Below are 19,329 nucleotides of genomic sequence, written 5' to 3' on the forward strand. Positions count from 1 at the left end.
AAATTAGGGAAAACGTCCTTTGCTACATCAAAATAACAAACAAACAGAGATTAACAGTATTAATGTACTGAGGTAAAAAAAATTGTAACCTTCCCTATGGACAGATAAAAAATGCCTTGCTGGTTGTGGACAGACAAAATATGTATTATGTGGTCCTTACCAGTTTCCATGAAATTAAAATAGGTAAATGGAAAGTCTTAATAAATACAGAAGAGCAAGGTAAAAGATGTTTGCCTTCAGTCCATTCAAACTGAGTTTTCCCCACACTGGATAAGCATCAACTCAGCCAAAAACAACTGTGGAGTTGCTGGAACTGACCCTGGGTAAAGCAGCCCCAACTGAACTATTACTTTATTAGTGCATGAATTTATGCTCACAAGAAATCATGTCTGCAGCATCAAGCCTGCAGTGGCATTTTTCACACTGAAACAGAGCCTCCTGCACAAAATTGATTTCAGTAAAAATTCTCAGGGTAAGGCACAAGACGGTTTCAAAACCAAGCTACAGAGGGAAATAAAAAATCTGCCTTCCTCCAAAACTTCTGCAAGAATCCAGTTTGCCACAGGTATGACCTCTGTATTACTCAGAGGTAATGCTTTACCCCAAATTAGAGCCTCGGGCTAAATAAAACAGCAATCTCACTTTAATAGTATTTTGTTTCATGTTATCTGAAGATATCAGAATTTAGGATATTCATGTAATTCTGCCTGAAAAAGCTTAGATCTGCATAACACAAGCAAAACATTTACTGAGAGCTGCCCAGTGTTGATTTGGATGTGTGACAACTCTTAACATACTTTACAGGAATATATGAGAATGCAATAAGCACAGTATCCAGCATTCAGTGTTCTGTGTGCATTCCTGGAATATCTGAGCTGTTGCAGTTACAAAGATTACAACACAGAGTAAAAAGGTATTAGCCTGGAACATGCAGGTCTTTTTATTTATAGAAGCCAATTTTACTTGACAGGAAAGTATTGAATAAATCAGCTCCAATATTATTGCAAGTTATGATTTTCAGCACTAAAGCACCTTTGCAATAATGGAAAATCACAGAAGAGTATTAATGGAAAAAGTCTCTGGTGCATGTTCTTAGTTTTCTTTTCAATAAGAAAAAGGTTTTTGTCCACATCTTCTTACAGGTTTCAGTGCTTCCTTTTCAATCTATTTGTCACTTGTTTTGACAGCTTGGACTGTGTACATTAAGGAAGGCAGCAAAGCTTGGTGTCAAAACACAGAGGTTATTTTGTCTTGTAAACATAATGACAAGACATTTAGAGCAAGGCTGAGTATCATCAAAGTAAATAGCAAATACCTACAAGTCCATTTATTCTCCCTTTCTTCTTGACAGGAATAATTACTGTTTAAAGCCCTCTACCTGAAGAGCTATAATCTTTAGAAAAGATCAACAGTAATAATCACATCTTTCAAAATTGAGAAGGAATGAAATTGTACAAATTATATTTTCCCCACTTTGTCTAGCAAAAGCTGTCAATCATGTAAGATGCAGCAAACAGTTGTTTGATTAAAAGAGCAAAAGAAGCATTTTTTTCACAAAGAGAAAAAAATCTTCTGAGCAGATTATATGTAAATTACAGACATTAGACACTGGAAGAATATAAAAGATGCTGGGGCTGAGTTTCAGGTTCACTGTAACTCTCTTTTACTGCAGCTCACAGAATTATTAAAGCAGACACTCAGCACAAAACCCTTGTCAAAAATTCCCTATCTGCAGGGAAAGTTTGAATTTTTTTTTTTTAAAGAAAGCCTGAGCACCCCATCTATTAACTGGGGCACCAAAACCTGAAATAAAACAACTGAATGAATTATAGATACCATGCTATTTTTAACATCCCAATCATTTTCACGTGCTAAAAGGAACCAATGGGGACAGGGTTTTGGGAGGTTGGGGCTTTTTTTTTTTAATTTTCTTTTTTCTGATCTTCACAACTCCCCAAAATAAGAGAGAATTAATTTAGCCAGTTTAGTCTTTCTTTATTCACAGGATCCAGGTGGAGCCACTTGCTGGAGGCTCACCAGGAACAGCCAAGCAGAGTTAGGTGTCAGTCCTTCCCAGCACAGTCCCCTTAATCTCGTTCACAGAGTCAGCATCTCTAAGAAATTTATTGTGAACTGTCAAGGTTTTAATTTATCATTCCCTAAACAATTCCTGGTTTTTGCCCCAACACAATCATTTAATCTCTGTTGAGGGAAAAGGGTTATCTGGAGCAGTTTATCATGATGTCAGAAAGCTATTAGGGCAAAAACTGAAATGAAGTTGTAGAGCGTAACGAGATAGAAGGCTTAATTTGGGGATTTCCTTGTTCTTTATGTCCTACTGTATGTTTAATATTCAAACGCAATATTGTCTTCCTCATGAAGCAATAGAAGAATAAGGGCTAAGAAAAGTTCTCATAACACAGAGAGGGCACTAAAACGAGATACTGAAAGAGAAAAAGGGACAGAGATTTTTCTTTCTTTTTTTAAAGAATTTAAATTTGAACTGTAATTAAACAGAGGGCTGGCTGGCAAACTAATACAGATAAGTTGTAATATAAACATTACACAACAGGAATTTTGGCTACTGCTGCTACAACAGAGCTGGACACTGTCCTTAGGCTGGAGGTTCATGTGGGAAACCCAGGAGTGGACAGTCCAAGCCCTGAGAACACACAAAAATGCAGAGGTGGTCAGGTTTCCTCAGGGGAGGGGCAAATTTTTAGCCATTGAGATGGTATTTGTTTTCTTTTACAGAGTCTCTGGTTAGTCCAGAGTTTATTTATACAAAGTCCAACATGTAAATGCCATGGGTTTTACATAAAATTGTAATAAAGATGGTCACAAATCTGCTAATGGTGCAGTGCTGGGTAATGATTAACTGAAAAGCCAAAGTAAATTAATGAATTATTTGTTAGGATAGAAAATTAATCTTCTTTTCAAACATAAAGGATGATGTATGAACCCTCACAGACAGCAATAGAAGCATCAGGCTTGTTGTCTGACAGCCAGGACTGTTCTCCCTTACATACTACGTGGAACTAATGATTTTCCAAAAATAAATAGACACTGTGATCTTGAGTGAAAAACATGTAGCTTTTGAAGGTGATAAAAGTCCTCAGCTTTTCTCAGGGCTCTTCTATCTAATTCAGTAATGACCTGCTAGTGCCTTTGAAAGGATAAATATAACATTAAAATCAATACTGAGATACAGAAAATTTTGGTACCTTTCCCATTATTGATTAAACTCCTTTTAGAATTTAAGGTAATGAAACATTTATTACTTTTGTTGGAAAATACACCAGTTTAAAATTTTTTTATAACTTCAGTCAAAAGGTTTTGTTTGTCTTTACCCTGGAAAAGGAATTTTAAACTTTCTTTCCAGGGCATTGTTCTGCCAGGTGAGGTCTGATGAGCTAAACATATCAAAAGACTGGGAGTAACCCAAAAGATAAAGAGCTATCAGCAGAACATCAGCGGGACATCAGTGACTATCTAAAAACATCTACCCCAGACATCACCTCCAGCAAGGGTGAAAGATATCTGGTCCAGAAAGGATAGATAGTAAAACTGGACAATGAAAAAAACTAATTAACATCAGAGCTATGTATAATTACCATCAGAGCTATGTATTTTGACTGTATAAAGTATCTATAGAATCTAGTAAAAGCCATGTGTCATGGAATGACTGTCTCTGCACACCCGGGCTATGTGTGGATGAGATGATTTCTGTGGTACATCCTGGCCAGAACAACATGCAGAGAATAAAGTAGTGCCTTGGCTCTCTAACATTAAAAATGTTGTTGGAGGGTTTTTGTTTTTCTCATCTTTTCGGTGACACTTTTTCAAACTTTTTTTTCCAAATTCTTGCTCCAGTTTTGCCATCCTGTCCTTACATTTACTGGTTTCACTTTGCTTCAATCACTGTGCATTTCGAAGAACCAGTGATGTGAGATACACACCGAGATTTCCCCTACTATTTGATCTGTCTATTTTACCAGGTCTCCTGAAAGGATTGAAGAGGTTGCTGGACTGGATCTGCATATTTATTGTTCTCCTTCATCAAGGAACTCAGACCTTCTGTCCCTCCTGGGGAGAAGGACTAAGTATGCAAATTGTTCAAAGCTGATTTTTTATTCTGGAAACACGCACCTACTTCTTTCTCACTGAAGCTGATGATAAAGTTAAAATACAGTTAAAATCCTTTTCTGAATGAAGACATTTTCCTGGATCAGAGCTATTACATCCAGCACTTTGTCCTGGGTATTGGTTTTGATTTTTTTTCCATTTACCTGTCCTTAAAGAAAAAATGCACTGTCAGGAGAAACTAAAATCCTTTCCTGTCCTCCAGCTAAAAGATGGGAAAGGCACAAGGGGAAATACAACAAAAGTGATGATTAGACATATTTTGATTTACAGATACTTATTTATCTTAAATCATTATGTAAATGAAATTGTAAATAAAGTGGTGATAAACTATTCCTTTACACTTTCTTTATGAGGTTCTTAAGCTATCAAATGGCATCAATAATTTATTCAGGTGCAAAATCAAATTTCAAACAGAGATGCAGTAGCAGATACCAACAAATGGATGCCTTTTGTTTAAACTCCAGCTGCATTCCATAGAAAGGATTCAGCCACGTTTCAGTACTGGGTGAAAGGAGCTTATAAATTTAGAAAACCAGAAAAAATTATAAAGGAAAGCTTTGATGTATCTTGTAAGATTTAAAGTCGTGGAATCATAGAATGGTTTAGGTTGGAAGTGGCATAAGATATCATCCATTTCCACCCACCCTGCCATGGGCAGGGATGCCACTCACTAGGACCAGATTGCTCAGAGCTCCATCCAGCCTGGCCTTGGACATTTTCAGGGCACCCACAGTGTTGGAAAATACACCAGTTTAAAAACTTTGTATAACTTCAGTCAAAGGTTTTCTTTGTCTTTACCCCGGGAAAAAGAGTTTTAAGTTTCTTTCCAGGGCATTGTTCTACCGGGTGAGGTCTGATGAGCTAAACATCTCAAAAGACTGGGAGTAACCCAAAAGATAAAGAGCTATCAGCAGAACATCAGCAGGACATCAGTGGCTATCTAAAAACATTTACCCCAGATGTCACCTCCAGCAAGGGTGAAGACATCTGGTCTGAAAGGACTGTTTGGAAAATTGAAGAATGAAAAATCTAATTAACATCAGAGGCGAGGAGATTCAGATCCAAAGGAAAACTGAATACTGGGGGTTTGTTCAACTTTGTGACAATGAACACAGACCCAATACATTTCTGTGTATTTTGACTGTATAAAATATCTGAAAAATCTAGTACAGACCATGTGTCATGGGAGGATTCTCTCTGCACACCCGGGCTATGTGTGGATGAAATAATTTCTGTGATACATCCTGGGCAGAACAACATCCTGGCCAGAGAATAAAGTAGTGCCTTGACTAACATTAAAAATGTTGTTGGAGGGTTTTTGTTTTTCCTGCAGTTTCAGTGGCAGCAGCTTTCTGAGCAATCTGTGCCAGTGTCCCAACACCCTCACAATAAAGAATTTCTTCTTAACATCTGATCTAAACCTCCTTTTCTTCACTTTAAAACCATTGCCCCTTGTTCTGTCATTATGTCCCCATAAAAAGTTCCATCCCCTCCTTTTTGTAAGTGCCCTGAAGACACTGAAATGCCACACTGAAGTATCCCTGATCCTTCTCTGCTCCAGGCTGAAAAGCCAATAACTTTCCTCCTCTTAAGGTAAAAGTCCTTCCAAGTTGCATTTACTAAGAACACAACAAGCAAAAATTTTCCCCGTGCAAGTTAATATAATAGAAATATTGTCCAAAGAAAGCAGAATTTGTAGCATTGTTTGAAGCTCTTGCTTGGGCAGGAGCAGGGCAAATCCTGTGTGCACCACTGTTGTGGGAGCTCCATGTCAGGCAGAAAGGGCGACTGGAGTGAGGGATTGACAGTTTCTTCATCATTTCAGCCATCAAACCATCATCATTATCCCCCAGCAGCCCTCAACTCTGCTCTGCCAACACCCCTGAAGCAAATGGTGAAATGGGGTGTAAGTGATACCCTCACAGCCTGCCTTCCTCAGCCTGGTGAAGCTGTGGCTTGGCTGGACACAGCTGCCAGGCAGTGGGAAGTGTCACCAGGGCCAGCCCTGCTCAGCAGCTCCCCAGGTCTGGGCAGCCCAGGGGTGACCCCAGTGCGGGGCAAAGCCCACACAGCAGATCTTGTGTGCATTGCCACTGCTCAGGGTTTTCTGCCAACAGAGCTGCTAAAGCCTCCATTGGGTAGTCTTGTCACTTCTATTTCCACTCTTTGCACTTAATTTATTTTTTCGTGTGCTGGGTTACAACGTGGGGTGTAACAAAACTATAACTTCCACCCCCACTGCATTATTCCTGATAAACTCTTTATGGGAATCATTTGCAGCACCTCCCAGGGCACAGCTGAGCCGCCAGGCTGCAGTCTCATGTTGATAAGGGAAAGAGGCAAACCCTGCGGCAGGGCAGTGCTGCTTTGTCCTCACAAACTGACTCAGCTGTGATAGCCACACCCAGCCCGAGGGGTCATCTCTGCCAATGGGCCATCACGGCTCAATGGCCCCAGTGGGCAGCTCTAACGACCTCGGCCATCGGGGACTCCCCAAAATATCCTGTGACTTATAGGATTACATCATCCCATTGTGAAATTCACTACCTTGGGGGTGGTACTTAACACTCGTGCCTGAATCTGACCATATATAAGATGGGCATCTTGAGGACTTGAAACACCACCACTGGACTGATCCAGAGGAGGAACAGACCTTCCACAGGAGTCACTGTTTTCAACAAGAGCACAACCATCACTTCAACAGGACTGCAGCCACCACCCTGACCACCATTTCTCCTGCTGGTTTACTTTCAAACGAGCCAAGCCAGAGGGAAAAGGAAACAAAGCCACAGGCACTGCATCCACACAAACCATCGCTGAGCCAGGACAGCCTAAGCTGGCAGCAGTAACCCTGCTCAGGAAAGGAAACCCAAGAGCAGATCGGTGCAGACAGTGCCTGAGGAGGAGGAGGCAGAGGGAGGCACATTGTCCCACGGAAAGGAGCTGAGTTAGGAGCTGCACTCAGGGCTGTCCAGCACCCACCATGGCCAACCTCACGGTGAAGGATGCGCTCAGCATCCACAGCACCAACCCGCAGCATCTGCTGGAGGAGATCATCCGCAGGAGAATCCACCAGTGCAGGTACTGGAAGGAGGAGTGTTTTGGCCTCACAGCTGAGAGGGTGGTGGACAAGGCTGTGGAGCTGCAGTATGTGGGGGGTGTCTACGGAGGGACCATTAAACCCACACCCTTCTTGTGCCTGACGCTGAAGATGCTGCAGATCCAGCCTGAGAAGGACATCATTGTGGAGTTCATCAAGAGCGAGCACTTCAAGTACGTCCGAATGCTTGGAGCAATGTACATGAGACTGACAGGCACTGCCCTCAACTGCTACAAGTACCTGGAACCACTGTACAATGACTATCAGAAAATAACATTTCAGAACAGAAATGGGGAGTTTGAGCTGATGCACGTGGATGAATTTATTGATGAGCTACTCCACAAGGAACGTGTATGTGATATCATCCTGCCTCGGCTGCAGAAACGGTGCCTTCTGGAAGGAGCTGAGCAGCTCGAGCCTCGTGTCAGTGCTCTGCAAGAAGACGTGGATGATGTGGAATCTAGTGAGGAGGGGGAAGATGAGAAGCTGGAACAAATCCTGTCTCCTGACCACCGCAGGAGAGGGTGCAGAGACCAGGATAAACCCCTCAGATCTGCGGTGGTGCAGGACAGGGGGAGCTGGAGCAGCTCTGCTGGAAGGCACAGCCACTCTCCAAAGAGAAGAAACACCTCACTGTGCAGGAAGAGGCATCGCAGCAAAAGCCCAGGAGGACACCAGAGCAGGTCCTGGCAGAGGTGGCACAGATCAAGGTCTAAATCTCCAAGGCATCGCCATAGTCCCAGACACTGAACGCATTCCAAACCACCTTTAAGGCATTTGGGGGAGGGACACCTTCAAAAATTGAGAGCTGCATTTAGCAAAGGCCGCCTGGTTGGTCAACACCTGAGGCTCCATCAGCTGAGCTGGTTCTATCCAGTCAGAATCCTTGGACACCACAGATGGAGATAAAATCAGTGTGGTACACATGGGAGGTACATTAGGAAAGACTGTTTGGATTAGTCCAACCTCAGGCAAAGGCAAAGACAGATCCAGAGAAGGAACAGACCTTCCACAGGAGTCACTGCTTTCAACAAGACAGCAACCATCAATTCAACAGGACTGCAACCATTGCTAAATTGGGCTACAACCACCACCCTCACCCTGGCTAACAGGGTGCCAGGCTGTGCTCTGACTTGGTGGGTGTAAGCCAGTTTTTCTGTATCATTGCATTTACTGTAAAATTTCTATTAAATTGTAACTCCAGCCTGGAATCTCTCTCGAGGTATTTGTTTGGGGTTCATTTTTCCCACTGGTTTGCTTCAAACCAGCACATTTAGTTATGGGAAGGAGAAAACAGAGGACATTGGGCACTACCAAACTGCTCCTAATTCTGAGGAAAATGAGGAGAAAACATCCTGTCTTCTCTTGGTCCCAATTCATAGTCTTGGCAACAACTGGGGTAAACATTTATTTAGATATAACCATAGCCCAGTCAACAGTCAGACACATGCCCACATTCCCAAACTTCTGCACTTATTCCCACTTTCTCCAATGAAGTTTCAGTGTTTGAAAAGGAGCAAAGAAGTTATTCAGAAGTAAATTCAGTTATTCACGAGCAAAGACAACCTGAGCAAACCCCAAAGCCTTTTAGAGACCAAATCAACAGCCCACTACAAAATATTTATCCTGAAGGAGCTATGTAAACATTACTTGGGTGATTTTAAATGGCTATTCAGGGCTTGGAATAGAAATGTTCTCAGCAATTTTTTTTTTCTTGCCAGCAATTAAATTCTGGGGTTTTAACTGCCTTTGGGGTATTTAACACAAGCTCTGCTCATTAGCAGCATCAGGAACAGCAGGAAGAGAATGAAGGTTATTTTGGAACTAAAATGATCTCATATGGAAAAGCACACTGGCTCAAACCTTAATCTGGAGCTCATAGCTCATCACAGTTAATAGGTAATAGATGTGTGACAGAATATAAATAATACAAGTCCCACCATGCAGTCTGGAAAGCACAATAATTGCAAGGATTTTACATATTTATCCACCTACTCACATCTTGATTTTAGAATAATTTGTGAACTTCTTGCATTCTAATAATAAACTGCTGTATTCAATTTTCTGTGCCCGCACCAGGAAAAAAAAAAATTCAAACTACAATTTTTCAATGATTCATTGTGCTACAGACCAAATCCTAAAAAGCAGAAAATACCATTTAATTTTAAAAAGGGAGTTGAAAATAAAAAACAGCTATTTGACATATTACAACTGTATGAGGCACTCTAAGTGTAAGATTCTCTTTCAACACTTCACAAAGGGAAGAAATGGAAAAATAATTAACTTCAAGCAGAATAATCCTGATGTACTCATGCTACTCTACATCACAGAGAAAAAGAAAACACATAAAGAGAAGATAATCCCTTGAAACCCAACAGATCTTCTATCTAAGAAATGTCTCCCAAAGGCCAATTAGAGGACATAATCATGCTGCCAAGTCCAACAACTCAAACACTACATGATTTGAAAAACAGATTTATTTTTATCTTCTCCTTGAATCTTGAGAAGAGGTTAAAACTAGATGCCTTAAAATATGTATATATATACATAACCATACCTGCAACTGATATTTTAATCCAGAACTCTAAGCACTGAGAAACTTTTATTGAAATAATTAATTCAAGTTAACAATGGCAATCCCATTAGGTGAAAGAGGGATCCCTAGGGAGGCAGAAAGTGGAAAACCAAAAAATCAATAGCTAGGAAACCAGTGGGAGTCCTCTGGAGGAAGGGAATAAACCCTTTGTCCCGCCTGTGCTCCTTAGGATATGCACTTACCTCATTTGGGAAAAGCACCATCCCTGGGGCAGGGTGAGGCTTACATCACTTTCCTCACCAATTAAAAGGTTGGCAGTCACAGAGGAGCTGGTGGCAGTGAAAAACACTCACCCCTACCCCTCTGGGATGAGCAATTTATTCATTAAGAACTTTACCTTCCACCACAGAACCACAGCTGTATCACTGAAACCTGTTTGGGGCACAGCTGTAAATAATTAAATGCCACAGGCTGTAACTCATTTATTGATCATCCAGGAGTGCCACCAGGGCTTCTGCTAATGCATAAAACAAGGAGCAGCAGGGTCTCCTATTGCCTCAGGAACAAGCAGTAATCAGGAGAAAAGCATGTATGGGGTGAAGGAGTATGGGAGAACAGGGAAGTTCATCTTTAATATAACACTGGGAACAGGACTATCCAGATACCACTGGATCCTGAGCATAGGAGGGAACAAATAGAGACAGGCTAATAATTCTTCTGTTTTGTAACCTTTTCCAGATGTAATCTCAATTATGGCACTTTGACTCAAGCTAATGCTGCAAAATCTGCTCTTCATCTATTGGACTGCCCCAAAGAAATTCCTCTTTGCTTGACAACTCCTTCCTGGGGAGAGCAGCAAGCAGCAGCTGCTGCAAAAAGCAGAGCCTTTCTTATTTTTCAGAAACCAACAACATTTCTCTACCTGCAAAGACAACCACAAACATACACCACATCAGCAGTGTTTTAAGCTTAATAAATATGTACATCAGAGTCTTGCTCAGCTGGCAGCCTTTGTGCTTCCTGGGGCAGTGCCAGACCACTCCTGCCACCTTAGGCCAAGGGGTGACACCTGCACAGTGACCACTGGGATTTAGTTTGGGTCAAGGCCAGAGTGCACCTGCAGAAAAACAAGTCTTCCGTGAAGTTTTAATGTGCTTGGCCATTACCTCCTTGTAGGCACCCTAAAAATCAGGTTATTTTGCAAATTGTCAGCTTGGATGTGGCAGAGCCAGGCCAGCACACAGTCTGCTTTCTGCTCCAGCTGTGACTTTGGGGCAGAGCAAGGGGAGAACAAGAGCTCTCCAGAGCAGGATGAGCAGAGGAATGAAGTCATCATCATGGAGAGAAGTCATGTATGGGAAAAGAGGGAACAAAATAAAAAGTGTCTGTCCTTCTGATATCAAAGTTACAGGTTCACCTGTGGAGGAGCCAGGAGTGAGGGGGTTTGAGCACATGTGATGTAGAAGAGCTTCTCTCACATTTTTGTGAGGTGGTTCAGATAGCAGAAAGGAACATAACCCAGAGGAAAAGAAAATCTGTTGAATATCATGCACCAGTGCCTTGCTTGACAAGATATAGAATGAAACCTCCAAAAATCCACCTTCATTTTGGCAGAAAGCTGTAATTGGGAGTCAGTTAAGTGAGAACAAGGAAAACAAAGCTATGGCTCTGAAAAGGAGGCAGAAGGGAGGAGGAAGTGAAATGGAAGTGATGAAAGCACCACCTCCACTCTCAGTCGATTAATGATGCCCAGCTGTTTTTCACCGCTGAGAATATTACTTTCCTCCCTCTGAAACTTAAGCTAATGCATTCTATTAAACAGGAAAGAATTTGAAGTGACTAATATCCACTCTTGTGCAGAGAGGTTTGGGCATGGTGTTTTCATCCTTCTCCTTCCTACTCTATCAGCAAAGCAGCAGAGAAAGCCATATTGAGTAGCTTTACAAAATTAATTCAATTTACACACTGGCATTTTCATTAAAATCCTTTTGCCAAAATTTAATTATAAGAGTTGGTGGTTTCCTTTTACATACTGAAGTAAATTTTAATTAAAACTTGTGTAGTGCTTTAAGTCCACTTCCTTTACACAATTTATTTGATAAATTTGATGAACCTGAGCAACTGCAGCACGCTGGATTTTTAAATTGGTTTTGGTTTTGTTAAAGACCCTGGCAGGTTTCTAAATGTCAGCTGGGCAAAACTGACATGATGATGTGAATGGGTGAGTGGGAGCTGCCTGTGGCTGTCATGCTGGTTAAGGACTTGTTTTTTGATCAGACTACACGGATGTGTTTAAGTCCTGCTGTGTGAGAGTGACAGCCCTGAGCAAAAGAATCCTGGTGTGACCCCAGGGGAATTATTCAGTCCTATTGCAAGCACAGAGCCTTGCTTCCTTTGAAGGTCCAAAATCATTCCTCCAAGTCCCTGAAATCCACCCCAAAGTGTTACTGAAATTGCGGGAAAAACAAAAACCCTCCAACAACATTTTTAATATTTACAGAGTCAAGTACTTTAGTCTCTGGCCAGGATGTTGTTCTGGCCAGGATGTACCACAGAAATCATCTCATCCACACATAGCCCAGGTGTGCAGAGAGAATCGTTCCATGACACATGGCCTGTAGTACATTTTTCAGATATTTTATACAGTCAAAATACATAGCAATGTATTGGGTCAGTGTTCATTTGTCCAGAGTTGAACAAACCCCCAGTATTCAGTTTCCCATTGGATCTGAATCTCCTCACCTCTGATGTTAATTAGGTCTTCTTTCTTATTTCTCTTTTCCCAGGCTAGGTGTCTCCTACTAGTCAGGATTGTTGTTAAGAGTTGATAGTCTGCTAATGACCAATTATAGCCTTTTATCTTTTGGGTTACTCCCAGTCTGTTGATATGTTTAGTTCATCAGACCTCACCTGGCAGAACAATGCCCTGGAAAGAAACCTAAAATTCCTTTTCTTGGTGTAAAGACAAACAAAACCTTTGACTGAAGTTATACAAAGTTTTTAAACTGGTGCATTTTCCAACAAAAGCACCAGCTTGTGCTGCACATTGGGCACGAGTTTAGAGTCAGCTGCTGCTCACACTGCTGTTAGTCTTATTTTGAGTCATTTAAACAAGGTGTGCCTGTTTCAAAACAGTCAGTGAATGAAGAAAAATGAGGGAAGGAAGGTGACTGAATGATTCCAGGTTGTTGGCTGACTGTCCCAGCCACAGGTTACTGACAGAAAGCCAGTGATGTTTGCCCACCTGCTGACAGTGGTGTTAAACACTCCTCCAGAACCATCCAACAAGGACCTACACAGGCACTAAGTGTCATCTCACCACACATCCTCGTGCCCAAAAAGATGGCCCAGATTTAATTGGCAGCAAGAATCTGCTTGGGTGTGTGATGCACGAGAGGGTAGGAGAGCAAGACTCAGTGTGCTGCCTGTGCATGGCTGGTTTTGTGAATAAACAAAGGGCTTCTGCTTGTCAAACTGCCAAGTGAGTGCCCTTAATTATAAACAAATTGAGCTTTCTTGAGAAATTAACACAGTCAACAAGTGTCTTTTCTTAATTTGTAAACAGATGGTACTTTTCAGCAAAGGCAAAATGAGATTAAGAAAGCTCCTCTGTTCAGAAAATGCAATTTGTGCTTTAAACTTTCAATCAGTCAAAAGCTTCAGATTCAGAGCAGAACTTACCAGAACCATGTAGACATGTTTTGTTTTGTTTTGTTTTGTTTTGTTTAGTTTATATTGTAGTTGTTTATAAATTGCACAATCATTTACTATTTCAAGTCACTTGTGGCATTAGCTTGATGTTAACCCAGGTGGCATTAGCAAATGATGAAAATGTCAAAGAAGCAAAACAAATGTATTCTTGTTGAAAATGAACATAAATAACATAATGACTATCTGTGCAAATGGCTTTTGTGCATGAAATTCGCATTGCTAAATGATGACCCCCACATATGGGGCCAGTTTCTCAGCTGATCAAACAGTAATTTCATATTTACAGTCAGGACCACATTTCCTTAACATCTGCTCTGGTAAGAAAATGACAGTGGTGACAAATCTACTTTTTGTTCTTTGGAAAATTTCCACCATGTGGTACACTACTCAAGCTCGATGTAAGGACAAAGGGGACTGAGGAATTGATCAATCTCACCTGTGCACACACCCAAATGAAGTGATTCTGTCACTGGGGGTTTTTGTAAACTCCTACCATTAATTGTTTTCTTGCACGATTTGGAAGTTTGTCTTCACTGAAGAAAGATTACTTTTGAATAGATGTATTTATTCTAATTTGTTTAAATTAGAAGCATTATGTGACTTGCTCTGAAAAACGAGCAGTTGAAATTGCTCTGATAACAGCCTGGTTTATCTCAGGCCCAAGATGCCAAGGTGAGCTCTGCAAAATCCTCTCTTAGTGCAGAGAAACAAGACAGCAGCAGAGCAATTCTGCTGTGCTAATACAGAGGTTTTAGGTCAGTCCCCACCCAAATGCCCACAGAGCCAGTGAGAGCACAGCAGTGCATTAGGTGTGGTGTGTGCAGCCACCAAGCCATCAGCTCAGCACAGAATCCTCCTGGCCATGAGCAGCACAGCTCTGCTAGCCAGGGGTCACAGTGGCTTCAGCACTGAGCCTGGCAATGAGAGGGAGCATTTGAGTTTATACAAATGCAGTGTATCAAACACTCTTTTTTCTCTCCCAAATGCTGTTTTCCAGCAGCAGTACTCTGCTCTTGACATGATGTGAGATAGACCTGCCAAAACCCCTGTGAGGCACTACCCTGAACCCCAACAAACTCTCAGTGTGTGGACTTTGGCAGAACTCTTATTCAGCTTATCCCTCTGGGTAGTGTTTCTTTTGGGCTGGATATACATGGCCATCCATCAAGAGAAGGGATACACTACAAAGGTGGATAAAGGAGTGCATGGTCTCAAAATGTGCTTTGAAAGTAGGATGTTACCTGGCATTTGCATGTGATCTATATGCCCTAAGACTGCCACACAGTAGCAGGGTGAGGGGAGAAACCCCAGCTCCTCATTCCAGTTCTGAAACAGGAATGCTTTTACTGACACCAAATCCAGACAGAGTGATGGAGTAGATAAGCAAACCCAAAATAATAAACCAGCAACTGCTCCCAGCCTTCTGAACACATCTGTGTTGTTTACAGTGCCAGAAGAGAGCAAGAGAGAGGTACCTTGGAGGTGTCTGTGCAAAGGTTGTACCTCAGTGTAATTTCAATCCCCTGTTTTATACCCTACAAAACCTCTAACTTCAAAATAAAGAGAAACAGGAGATCCATGGATCTTACTTACATCCATTTCCTTCACTATGGAACATCAGTAATTTCAAAGTTAAGGCAATGTCCAAAATGAAATACCCATTGAGAGAAAGAAATTACTAATTATACTTTAATGGATATGGTCTGTTAGGTCTGTGAATAACCTTGGTGCTGGAACTTCCTGACTTCTAGGTGAAAATTCATAATATTAACAATCTTAAGGGAATATCTGTAAACAAGAATTACCACACCTCATTTTTTTAACATTTTATTGTGAAAGAGCTCACTGCCTTTCCTCAGAAGTGTTCAGTACCACACATTTAGTGCAAACTAGTTTGGCAGTACTGATCTACAGAGTGTAAGTGAGCTGCCTGCATGCTGATGCTATCTTTGTTTCTATTGTAAGGTAGTACAGCTGTGACTCATGTTTCTGCATAAATATTTAAATTATGATTTCAACATTTTCATTTTGACACTACTGTGCCAAATGCTGCTGTGATAGTTTCAACAGATTTTGAAAAGCAAGGGAGACTAACTGATTGGGTTTTTTAATGAAGCTGTAATGAACTCTTCCAACAATTTCAGATATATCAAGGATATTCTGTAAACCTGTGTTATCCTACTGTTATGACCTTTACCCATCCTGTTGCTTGTTATATTGATCTACTATTGCATTACATTGCGCTCTGGACTGCTAAAATTCAGGAGTGTTTTTTTCTACCTTTCCTAAGTGCTTACCTCACACACTGAATAATAAAACCCTACCTGCATATTCCAATGTACAGTGTAGCTCATTTGAACATCAGCTGTGACTCAGTATTTCACATCCTCATGAATAAGCAAATAACCTATTTCAAGATTAGCAAATAAAATCTTTCAGCACAATTATGTTTCATTTAATTTAATCATTAATTACATTAACATGAACTGTGCTTAGCATTGCTTAACGTTACTTAACATTTCAGAGTTTGGCAAACCCTGCCTTGTGTGCACTTGTTTGTTGGTGTGATATCAGCAGTCAAATGAAGTCTGATAACAGCCAAAAAAAGATGGCATGGTCTGAAATGTGTCGCTGGGTATGGCAGCCCCTGGCTTGAGCTAGAAGTTCATCAGTGAGCTGAAATCCAAAGCAAGACAAGGTGCAATTTGTTTTCTTCAAGGTTTATGTATTTGTCACAGGATAGAGGCATCATGTTGCACTTGAAGAGGTTTGAACCTTTTAGAAGACTTGAGTCCACATAAGAATAGCTTGTGTTGGTGAGACAAACCTATTTCCTGGTGGAGAGGCTTAATAATACAGGTTTTGAAGTTTAGCTGAGAACAATATTACAGTTATCATCTTGTATTTTGCTTCACAGTGAAGACACACTTCTTGCACATTCTAGATTCCCCCCTTTTCATCTTTTTCCTTAAAAAAACTCCCAAAACTTGGACAATATCTGTTGCCTCCAGTATTTCCACTGTAAGAGTTCTAAAAGCATTTTACTTTGTTAAAGCACTTTCTTCTGCTGAAGAGTCAGTTCTTCAGAATTGTACAACTCAAGAATCAATTGCCCTTGAAAAATCAAGGTTGACAGGCTGCACATTCATTTCCTGAAAATGCTGTCCACAGAAGACTTGGGGTTAGATTCTAGTTACAAGCTGATAGAGATTGAAGCAGTTTACATAGTTGTTCAAGTAACCTTCCTTCATATTGGGTTAGCACTCAGCTTTACTGTTTGTGGAAGAAAGTGATTTTAATACCGAAACATCATGCAGGGAAAGGCATTAATATTTGTGTTATGTATCCTCTCAACTGACTCCATGGTGTTGGACAGAGAGCAGTAATACAGAAGGGATTTCTGTGCTCATAAAAGCTGAAGGCAAAGAGTTCATGAATCTGTATCAAACAATAAGCTCTGTGGCAATTTTTTAGCAATGGGTCCACCTGCAAGAAAACCTGTGCAAGAAGGAGGGATAGAACTGAAAACTTAGCAAAAATAAGTAGTTGAAATTATATACCCCGAACTCCTGAGGCTGTTGATGAAGTAGCAAAGGAAATGTGGGTCCTGCTGAGTATGCTAACTCACCCTGCTGCCAAAACAAACAGAATACAACTGCAACTGGCTTTAGTGGTGGGAGGGAAAACACTTGTTCTAGACAGTGACAACTGATGGCCAGTGCCATCCTGTCTGTTTTCTCATTGCACAAGACCTAGGAAGTGTGTCGGGTAATCAGGAACTAGAGCTGCTGGAGCCTTCAGGTGTTGGAGTGCCCCATCCCTGCAGAAATGAAAAGGAACAGTGCAGGAGATCCTTCCAGACGTACTTTGAAGGATACTCAGAGAAGGAACCCCCAAATGAGGAACCCGTAGATATAAAGGAAAAAAACCACTACAGAAAAAAATTAATTACTTCCAGACTGATGTATTCCCATTACAAAAACTTAAGGAAGCCATGCTTTTAGGTTTTACTAACTGCAATTTATCTGTGATGTCATTGGAAACACATTATCCCATGCTTGCCTTTTATACTCCTTTGAACAACCTGGTGGTGTAATTCCCTAGGAAAAATAGGGTGTTAGATTAAAGTAATTGCAAATCTGGAAAAGAGTAATTTTACTTAAATTCCCACTGCAACTTCTTAAAAGAATGTCTCTCAGGACTAAACCAGGAGAGCTAACCAGCTCACATAGTAGGGCTGACTCTTCCAAAGCAAACACATACACAGGGGAACACAGTAATGCTGCCAGCTGAAGAATGTTGAAACACCACAGTGGGTGACAGCTGGTTCACACAAACTGAACTGGTTTTGTCCATATAAACCAGCATGAACTTTTCCCCAGTCTTTGTTCTGAGCTGGTTGAAGCCTTCAGCCTGTGCTGGGGATGAGCTGTGGCTGATCTAACCAGCCCCACATATGGACCAAGGCAGGAGAGCACCTCCGGCTGGGCCAACCCCCTGCTCAGAGCAGGGTCAGTGAGGTTAGGGCCATTTTCCATCAGACTTTGAGTATCTTGGAAGATGGAGATCCCACCCTTCTGAGCAACCTGCTCTCTTGTGTGACCACCCTCAGAGTAAAATATTTTCTTTTCTTTGAATGAGATTTCCTGTGCTAATTTGTGCCCTTTGTCTCTTGTTCTGTCAGCGGGCACCACTGAGAAGCATCTGGTTTTTAGTCCCTGTGTCAGGAATTTATATCTGAGCTCTCTCCAAGTTGAGTATGCCCAGGTGTCTGAACTTCTCACACATGCCAAATGCTTTAACACTTCATCTGTGTTTGTGGCCTGTCACAGGTCCCTCTGGTATGTGTGTGTCTCTCATCTGGGCAGTCTCAGAGCAGGATGCAGCGCTCCATGGAATGCTTTGGGCTGGAAGAGACCTTAAAGATGATGTAGTTCCAGCCACTCTGCCATGGGCAGGGACACTTTCCACTAGACTGAGCTGCTCAAAGCCCCATCCAACCTGGCATTGAACATTTCCAGGGGTAGCACATCCACAGCTACCCACAGCAGGTGTGCCTGTCCAGGGCTGAGTGAAGGATCACCTCCCCTGGCCTGCTGCTGATGCCCTGCCAGGACAAGTCTGAGGTGCTGTTTGCCTTCTTTGTTGTAGCTACTGCAAACTAGGGTTCAACTTGGTGTCCACCAGGACCCTCCTGTACCTTTTCTGCAAAACTGCTTCCCAGCAGCGTGGTCCTGGCCTGTCCCAGTGCAGGGGTTTGCCCCTGCCAGGGGTGGGACTTGGCACTTCCCCTCACAGAACTTCATCAGGCCCCTGCCAGCCCATTTCTCAGCCTGTTGAGATCCCTCAGGACACCACTGGTCCCTCTGGACAAATTATTCCATTAATGTTCTTGTGCCACTTCCCAGCTTTCAAGGACTGCTACCCATTTACTTGTCTTTATTTCCACAATTGATGAGCACTACTTCTATATATTCCAGTAATACATATACAATATATATAGTAATTAGGAAAACATATATGTACATATAGCAATCATACTGGTTCCAGGCTAGAGCTCATAATGAGACAGCATTCCAATAGCTGATACAGATCTAGGACTCTTTAGAGGGAAAGATTAGAGCTTGGATGCTGACACAGATATTAAGAAGCTTGCTTATATTGCATAGAGTTCCAGTAACAGACATTGTGTTAGCTTTTGCTGAAAAAAAAATCTATAAACTTCTGAAACTAATTAAATTATATAAAATTCTAATCTCATAATATTCCAGCTTGATGAGTCATGAAATGTGAGTACACTCTTGTGCAGGGCAGCTAAGGGCAAGGCTGCAATTCT

At 41.6% G+C, this 19,329-nt stretch overlaps 1 protein-coding gene and 1 pseudogene across 1 annotated transcript in view; one reads left to right on the top strand and one right to left on the bottom strand.

Annotated features, from left to right (window-relative positions):
* Positions 1-916: 916 nt before the first annotated feature.
* Positions 917-19,329, bottom strand: part of GK (glycerol kinase) — a 53,942-nt gene continuing 35,529 nt past the window's right edge. Inside the window, exon 20 of the mRNA XM_085049946.1 lies at positions 917-2,662. Coding sequence (XP_084906072.1) covers positions 2,628-2,662 — 35 coding nt within the window. The 3' untranslated portion in view covers positions 917-2,627. The remainder of the gene's footprint in view (positions 2,663-19,329) is intronic.
* LOC146444183 (pre-mRNA-splicing factor 38A pseudogene) lies at positions 6,275-8,449 on the top strand (annotated as a pseudogene).

This window comes from Lichenostomus cassidix, chromosome 1 (genome assembly GCF_008360975.1).
Source record: "Lichenostomus cassidix isolate B80296 chromosome 1, HeHo_3.0, whole genome shotgun sequence".
NCBI lineage: Eukaryota > Metazoa > Chordata > Aves > Passeriformes > Meliphagidae > Lichenostomus > Lichenostomus cassidix.